The sequence below is a fragment of the Capricornis sumatraensis genome, chromosome 1 (assembly GCF_032405125.1).
Source record: "Capricornis sumatraensis isolate serow.1 chromosome 1, serow.2, whole genome shotgun sequence".
Lineage (NCBI taxonomy): Eukaryota > Metazoa > Chordata > Mammalia > Artiodactyla > Bovidae > Capricornis > Capricornis sumatraensis.
In genome coordinates this window covers 11,975,372-11,985,000 of record NC_091069.1, presented here as the reverse complement: position 1 = coordinate 11,985,000, position 9,629 = coordinate 11,975,372, and the positions used below count along the sequence as shown (strand labels likewise).

The window sequence follows — 9,629 nt, the reverse complement described above, 5'->3', positions numbered from 1 at the left end:
TACTTATAAGACTATTTATTAACTAAAGTAAGAGAACTAAGTTAACAACACAATAATACTTAATCAGTAAACTGGGCACTATATGCAATGACAGAGTCAAGAAAATCTATGTTTCTCTTTATTTCTATCTCACATTTCATGTGTATGTATGTGGAGCACCTGTATATATACATACTCTACCCAAACATAAACACATACATACACTTAAAGAACATGAAAAAATAAACACCAAATTATCACAGTAATCTTTTGAGTCATAAAATTTTGATGACTTGTATTTTCTTTCCATTCTCTTATTTTTGCTTTATCTTTATTTCCTAAATTGCTTTTTGCTCATGAACATATTACCATGCAATATTTTTTAAGTTACCCCCCTCCAAAAAAAAAAAAAGATCATGGTGCTCACAAATTTTCAGATACAGTAAGAAACTATGTTTAAAGGAATAAACCCAGGTGTCAACTATGTTAAGTTTTTTCCTACATAATTTTTTCCCACTGGGTAATTCAGATCATGGGACCAGAAAGGTAACCTACCTAGACAACAGCATTTTAAAAGAATGATTTTCTTAAGAACTATGTTCATGTGTGCTCAGCCACTCTGTTATGTCCAGCTCTGCGACCCCAGGGAGTACAGCCTGCCATGCTCCTCTGTCCACGGAATTTGCCAGGCAAGAATATTGGAGTGAGTTGCCATTTCCTCCAACAGGGGTAAGAACTATGGCAGCAAGTTTATTCTAAACAAAGCTTTAAGATGTTCCACCCTTTAAACATTGTCTAAAGAAAAAAAATCTTTGTAAGATCCTATAATCTTTGGATTGTGTAAATTAAATCCAAAGGGCTCAATCCCATACCAACTTAAGGTAAGATAAAAATTTAACTTTTCTGTTGGAAGATGAAGCCACGGTAGAGTGAGAAAATGACTATTTTTGTTAAATTTCATTTTAAAGTCTTGAGGTCATATGCAAAGCAAACTATACCAGTTTTCTTGGGTTCTTGTACAATCCATCTCATGACAAAGCATCTTATCCTGATTATCCAGTTATATTCCTAAAGATATATGAGATGCCTTGCCGTGTATACAACAGGCCACTCTGCAAAGGTGGTAGTACTTGCTGTACTCGATACTTATATTCCATCATACTTACCCTCATCCAAGGACATTTTTTAATACACAAAATTAAATGGAGGCACTTCAGAAAAATGTTTTTATTTTGTACAATATACCACATGTAAAATGCTTTCTAAATTATGTAATTGAGGATGCTTTTATTTCAACACCTTTTAAAAATAAGTATACCAAAATGCATGTTTGGTATACTAACATAATATACCCCCAAAAGCTGGTATACACCAAAAAGGTATGAAACACTTCTAATATTTCTCAAGATAGAAACTGAAATCCAGAATGTATAACCTGGATTTAATTATAAAGAGTAGAGCAGCTTCAGAACTTCAGCAGTATTTTGTGAGTAAAATAATTCTTTCTACTCCATTCCATGCTTGCAGAATGCAAGAAATTCAAGATGGCATGATGGCAAGACCAACTCGCCAAACAACTTTCACTACCATCATCATCAAAACCACCCTCACCCTAAAGACCATTCTTGCATGTGCATCTATCTTCTCCTTTAAGTACTACCATGACACAGTTTCATTATTCATTTCCAATTTTAGGAAATGTGATAAGCTTCCATCCTCCCTACCTTTTTGTTATACTGGTTCCTGACTGCTTAAATAGCATTAAAAAAAAAAAAAAGTTCACAGGCAATCCGAAAAGGATTTGCTAATGAACTGCAGGCTGTAGCATACCTCAAAGTGAAAAGTAAAATTTGTGATAGGTTTTCTTCCTTACTTTTTGTGCATGTTTCCCCTGAAGGTAACACCCCAAATCTAGCACCAATATTTTCAATCCTACTTTGGTATGTTTTACTTTTTGTCTTAGGTTTGTAATTACTGTTTCCCTTCCTTCTAAAAATTCATTTATCTCTTTCAGTAAAAAGAACAGTAATAATATGTTGAACAACGCTGAAATAAATTTTGTCATGTAAAAAATTAATTACGCATTCCGAACCTGGTCACTGTAGTCCTCCGGGAATTGCCTCTGCACCTCAGGATCTGTAAATAATTGACAGATAATATTAATTGGCTTTGGATTAGTGAGCAAGCAGAGGATCACACATTAATATTTGATCAGAAGATGATAGCAGCCCTGGCGGGGGATCCAAGGGGGGCAGCTGAGGCTGCTACGTTGATGAGCACAGGGAAGGACTCAGCGAAGCACTCCCACTACCCTCCTCCAGAAATACAAAAAAGAAAAATCGTAAAGACCTGATGCTACTGTTAACTTTAGACTATTACCTAATGCAAAAATCTTGCCAGCTGCAAACTGCCCTAGACATATTTTTCCAGAGAAAGTGAGTCTTAAATCTGCTTCACTTTTCTTCTCTTATCAGAAGTATCCTTTTCACAGTTACAGATGTGGGCTTGTATGTTTGGGTAGGGGTTGGGTTCAGGGGCAGGGGTTGGGGAGAAGTCAGGGTGAAAACAAGGATCAGACAAGAACTCTTTCAAGGAAGAAATGCAAAATTTCCTGTTTTAAAAAAATAAATTCTTCCCAAAATATTTATGCTCTCTTGAAAATAGATGAAAAATTTCAAAAGAAAACAATACTTTTAGCTTGTCAGTGTTAACAAAATATCATATGAGATTAGACTTGCTCAGAAACTATAAAAATACATAGGTGAAGATATCTTTCATGACCAATCTGTTTAAAATGGAATCAGGAAAGTGGTCACTTGATTCTTCAACATAATTGCAGGATAACCCAATGCCATCATCTCTAAATCAATATAGAAGTGTACTAATTAAAAGCTATTAGCACTCCATTTGCTATTGATTAGGGAAACATTCAGTCTTTTCTAAAAGAGAGATCTGTTTCCTCAGAGACACATTAAGAAGAGTGATCAGAATAGTATCTATTTGAGAAATCATGTATCAATACAAAATGCTTTCATAAAACCACAATATTAGAAGGTCCCCAACCACAGTGAGTATAGTATATACTACTCAGTTGTCATATCTATCTTCTAAAATATCAATTTATTTCTCCATAAAAGTGAATCTATGTAAAAGTCAAAGTCCTCCATGTCACAAGATAAAAATGCAATTAATTGTTCTGCAATGAAAGAATCAAAAAGGGGGGAAATTATGGGCCTATTCACAAACTACATTTAAACCTTAGAAATGTTAGTTTTCAAGTCAATGGATGTCATTTTTCAACACTCAATACTAATAACAAAAGGAATATTCAAAAGGTCACACAAAAAGCAGAACTTTCCAAAACAGGTGGTGCAGAAAAGTTGAAACTACCTGTACACTACTTTAGCTCTTAAAGTGTCTTCCGGTTGACTTCAAAACTAGGGACAAATTTCTTTACCCTCATCTGCAAATACTAGGAAGACACAAATGACATGTCTAGACCAGCACTAGTAGAATTCTAGAGTAATCCTCATTGCAGTACCTTGCAGGGCTGCTCTGGTAAATCAGAGGAAGTAGCTGCTGAAAACACACAAGGACTTGTGGATGTTGTGACAGGAGGCCAGAAGGCACAATCTTGTGGCTTGAAAAGCACTAGGTCCAGGGCGGGGGTGGGGATAATGAGGACTTGCCAGCAGGATGCAAAGAGACAGCCACAAGCCCAGCCAACCCCTAAAAATGTTCTGTGGGGGTGGAGCAGAAGATCCAAAAAGAGGGCTCTAATTCCTAAAATATATATAAATGACTCTGTCCAGAAAAATAACTGGTATTTTAGGATTTAAAATTTGCTACTGAGACCCACCCCCCACACTCCCCGCAAAAATGCAGCTCTAAGTCACTGATGGACACAGTAATACAGAGGCTGGAAAAGCCACAAAATAATCTAAGGCTTATTCTTTTTCTTCCAGTTGTCATGTGGTGAACAGTTAACTCTTCAACAAGAAAACTTCATACAAAAATGACTCACATATAAATCTTTAATATCAAGTCCTCTTTTCTGCTTCCTCGGGCTTCCCCGGTGGCTCAGTGGGTAAAGCATCTGCCTACAATGCAGGAGACCTGGGTTCAATCCCTGGGTCGGGAAGATGCCCTGGAGAAGGAAATGGCAACCCACTCCAGTACTCTTGCCTGGAAAATCCCCTGGACTGAGAAGCTGGGTAGGCTATAGTCAATGAGGTCACAAAGAGTTGGACACGACTTGAGCGACTTTCCCTTCCTCTTTCTGCAATAGTTTCTTTCTTGGGAACCACAAAAATATCAATGGAAATAAAGATGGAATAAAGTAAAAAACTACTTTTTATCACCATTTTCTGAGAGGATAAATATCAGAAACCAAAATTTGTAGTATATTCTTCAATTTTAAAAATGTTTGCTTATAAGTAGGAAAAGGAAGGTCTTAAATCTCTTTAACCAACTAAGCTAACCATGTTAACAATAAACTACATTAATAATTTTGTGATTTTTAAAATGTATTTTATTCATATATACATAGACTTGTAAAAGGAAAAGGAAAATAGATGAAAAACATCAACCTGTTTTAATACAATGAAAGTAAAAATGACCATGGAACTCCAAGATGGGGGTCATTCAAACCATATTATTCTAAACACTGCCTCAATGATAGGCAGCATCAACTAAGTACCTTCATCAACTAAATTCCTTCAACTGTCCTGAGACTAACCCTAGAGTGGGACTCCCAGATTTTAACAGAATCATGTTCCAAGATAATACATGGATTATTATTTACAATGACTCAAGCATAAAGGTTTTGATTCCCTTTCTATAAGACCCTGAGATTTACAAAAAAAAAAAAACTTCATAGGTCTTTAACACTCTCAACAGCAACATTTAAAAAAAAAAAAAAAGGCAATGCCTTTTAAAACTAAAGCCCAACCTATAAAGTTCCATTCAATTAGCTCAAAGATCCAGTCTGACAGTTAATAAACCTATGAAAGCCATTTTGTAAAAATTAACACAAAAACTAAAAAAAATTTGTATGCATTTTCTTTAAATGTCTATTTTGCACAGGAGGTTGAAATCATTTTTCACATTGAGTCGATTGCAATGCCTTAATGTCACCAAAATATCGACATTGGAAACATCTGAGTTAAAAAGGTCCAAATACAATCTGCTTTTCTCAAGCAACACAACACCCGCCTTACTAACAGTTTCAGCATGGCACATGTACAAAACCTAGCACCCTGCAGTTCAGCAAACCGCCTTTAAATTTTCTGTCTGGCAGCAATCCACTTGCGTGTCTGTATGCTTTTACAAGTACTCTATGTATTTCATTGCATCAGCTGCATTTCTTTGAGTTTTTAAATGGTCTGGGAACATTTTATGAAATGTTCTATATCTTTATATGGAAAATAACATACACTGGAAAACTGTGCATCAGTCTAATATTTATGTATCTATTTCTTTACCCACCATCCAATGCTATAATTGCTAATGCTCCAAAATTTCTTCTCACATTCATACCCTCACTGCCAAATGCAGCGTCACCAAACAGCTAACTTCCAACGCAAAAATCTGCAGATAAGAGTACTACCAAGGAAAAAAGGAAAAATTAACAATTTGTTTAGGCTTTGGTAGTAAGGATAGTTATCAGCATATGTCAAGCTTTCTCTAAGAATTGTCCCTCTGACAGAAAATTAAGAACTTAATATAGTAATGCACAAGACCCTTCTTTCTCAGCAAATTTCTCCAGATTTAACAGATTATTTAAAAAATTAAAAATCAATTTCAACATCTCCCAGGAAAACACAATCTTTTTGTTGAAAAGTATTTAAAATACCTTGCTAACAAGATGTATGGTATGGAAGAGTCCATACATGACTTAACCACATAAGGCTAAAAAGAGATAGCTGGCTCTAGAACAAGATTTTGCATTATGTCAATCTGATGAGACATTACCTTTTCTCAGCACTGTGACCACGCAAGACACTGACCCCACACTGACACATGTGTGCCACTTCCACTGGAGGTTACAAAAGCATTTCCATATTTAAAGCAGACAGTTTACAGTATAGGACTCCCAAGAGCACAGTCTCATTCAGGAGTAGATATGACATGACCATGCTTAATAGCCTATGTCTTCGCAGCAAAACAAAAACAAAAAAACTGATCTCAGAAGAAATGCTTTTTTTTTTCCTTAAGAAAAGCTAATTTTCTTCTATCTCAATAGCCTTTTTACTGTAACGTACTATTAAATCTTTAAGATATACCAGATTGCCACAGGATGTTTAATTAATAGAATAACAGTTTGGGCAAGACTTACTGGAAAGGCACTATAAATTATTTTATACAGGCTCCAAAACCTTGAGTGCTGCCTTAGGCTTAAAGTTTCTAGAAAACGTGGCAGACAGATCTTTTACGACAGAAATGCAAAATAATTCATAGAAGTACCGTGCTTATGTAGGAGGGCCTATTTGTAAACTGGTAACTAAAAAGTGTACATACACACAAACACATAGCTTACCAAATTATTCTCCTGTTTTCCTTTGCCACACCAATGACTGACTCCATTTGAAGGTCAAGCCATGACACTTTAACTGATTATTGAAAAATACACTGATTTCATTTTCTGTGAAAGGTGGAGCAACTGTACAGTAATCAAATGTTACAATCTTCTACAACTGGAGCTCTTTTAGGAAATTTAAAAGAAACTGCAAATGTAGCCATTAACATGGAAATCTACACTGCTTTCACTTTTAACATGCTAGATATCAAGGCAGAAAATGTTATATTTAACACCTACTAAATTCCAACCATTATCTCTAGGATATTTCAGTCAATAAGAGACAAATAGTGAACACATGTAAGCTTACAACAATAAAAATATGCCCCGTTAAAGTGAAGACTTTAAAATGAGGTATAACGATATAATCTCATTGTTCAATTTCATGGAGTTTAAGATACTATCTTCCTTTCCCCTAAAACCATAAATGTTAATCCCAGCTGTAATCAGATTTAATTTTCCAGATGAGAAGATGAGAATATGCTGCAAATGAGTAATAGTCCATTACACTGCTCTTTCCCTAACGACACTTTCCATTTTTATATACTAAAAATATAGACCCTCAGGAAATAGTCTGCAAAGCTGTACATTTTGAGGACAAACTCAATCTTCCTCAAAACACTTAAACTGTCTTTTAATCTTCAAGAAGAGAAGTTAATTTTTCCTATCATGTAGAATTAAAGTTTCTTGACAGTAGAACTGCAAACTGGACTGCACTAAACTAATAAAGAGCTTCCAGGACACTGCCTATTAAACCTGTTTTAGCTATAAAAAGCTTCACTTTATTTTATGAAATAACTGAATCATTAGTTTAGCATTTTAACTAAATGCAATCATTCTAGAAAATTATTTCATTTATAAGACTTAAAATTCACTTATTTAAAAAATACATTTTTGAAAGAAAAGTTTCACATTAAAAAAACACATTTTCCTTTTCCATGATAATGAAACAAAATGATTTATATTGTCTTTTCTTTTAAAAATTATTAATTAAAAATTACTCTACTGTATAGCACAACTTGGTACTTTGTGGTGGCTTAAATGGGAAGGAAATCCAAAAACAGGGGATATTTGCTGTACAGCAGAAACTGACTCAACTATGTGAGGCAACTGTAACAATTTAAAAAAAAAACATTAAAAATAAAATAAACTACGTATTTTAAAAATTACTGATTCCAAAATGCAGATTTTATTCTGAAATTACAATGGAGAATAATTCACTGATTTTTTTAAAAATCATTTCAAAGTACTTTAAATGAACATTCAGCCTTCATATAGCAATGGAATTTCTTACTTTAAAAATCTATTCTAGGTATTACCTTTTTGCTCTAAAACATGAAAACTGTTAAGACATACAAACTTTGAGTCATCACCAATTTTTAACCATATTTCTATTCTAGACTTTCCCCTCAACAATAGCATTTAAAATATATTCAAATACTAATTCACAGCAACCAGCCTAATAAACACAGGGATGGTTCACCATCTACACCTATAATGAAAATCCAAATAGCGTTATTCAGTAAAGGAGAGCACAACCCACCTCAGTATGTTAAGCAATGGAATCATTCACATGCCAGATTTCTCCTCAAACTAACCATATTTTGCCTTTCAGACATATCCTGCTTCGATGTGACTATTTATGAATAAACAACAGACACTGACCTATTGTTTTCAGTTGTTGGAGTTATGAATGTAGTACAGTTACCAATTAAGTGAATCAACAAGTACTAAATGCATCAGCTGTCCTACAAATAATGAGTCCATTGACATTATGCAGTAAAATCTAGAGAGTTTCATCTATCTTTCCAGAGAATGCTGATAGATTTTGACCAGCAAATACCACTACTTACTAATAATTTGAAATATTTCTCATAAACTAATTTCACTACAGGAATACAAATCTGATCATTAACCAAATTTCTGCTGTGTAAACCCAAAAATCAAGCCTAAGTCAAATTCCAAAGGGAAATTTAAAACAGAAAAGAGATGGTGTGCTGGAAACGAGGAAAAAAGTCAAAAGAACACATTCACTTACACTTACCTTGTTCCCTACTGAATATCCTGCTTTTCAACTTTCAGTATTATTTAAGAATGTAGGGTTTCTTACACTGGTTCAAAGTTTAGAACTAATCTGTAAAAATCTATCAGACTGATAAATATTGAAGAAGGTTTTTAATGGTTATAATCTCAGGCTTCCATTTAATTTCTCTAGGAGTTAAGATTAGTTTTACCCCACCTTTTTAAAGATTACCACAAATATCAGATTTTTATTCCAATGTGAATAATTACTTCAGACGTAACCTAAACGACAGCTGCGCCTTTTATGTACTACGAAAGTGGGATCACTGCATATGGTCTTCATTAATAGATACATTACATTTGTCAAATTTGGTGAAAAGAGATAACTTAATTATCCTCTCAAATACAACTACTGACTGAGTACCCACTATGTACTCAGCCCCAGCCCCGGGATCAAACCCTTGTCTCCTAAGTCTCCTGCACTGGCAGGAAACTACCACTAGCAGGTTTTGTTTTTTAGTTTTTTTTTTTTACCACTAGTGCCACCTCGGAAGCCCTTGATCAAAAGTGGAAAGTGTAAAAGAATTAGAATAAGCATGAGGAGGAGGAGAAGAAAGATCAAGTACAACTAAATAAAATCCGGTGAACAGGAGGGGAGTTCTCATGCCCTTGGACAATCCCTGAATCCAACAAGAAAAAAGTTACCTCTTCTTTTCTGGCAAAAACTCAGCTAAAGAAAAACCACAGAGCGTTAGTTCCAAGAGCCCTCACACCTCACTGTTAACCTTGATACGAAAGACAGTCTCTCTACTTCTACTGGGGAATTGCACCTGACTTCACTTATGGCTCAGCTGGTAAAGAGTATGCGTGTGCAATGCAGGAGGCCTGGGTTCGGTCCCTGGGTTGGGAAGATCCCCTGGAGAAGGAAAAGGCTACCCACTCCAGTGTTCTGGCCTGGAGAATCCCATGGACTGTATCCATAGGGTCGCAAAGAGTTGGACATGATTGAGTGACTTTCATACCATGTGCCAAGCACTGTAACAGGCATTTT

The 9,629-nt window shown here is 35.1% G+C and overlaps 1 protein-coding gene across 1 annotated transcript in view; it reads right to left on the bottom strand.

The window, feature by feature from the left end:
• Positions 1 to 9,629, bottom strand: part of DENND1A (DENN domain containing 1A) — a 539,355-nt gene that overhangs the window by 391,552 nt on the left and 138,174 nt on the right. Inside the window, exon 3 of the mRNA XM_068966275.1 lies at positions 2,072 to 2,115. Within this exon, the coding sequence (XP_068822376.1) occupies positions 2,072 to 2,115 (44 nt within the window). The remainder of the gene's footprint in view (positions 1 to 2,071; positions 2,116 to 9,629) is intronic.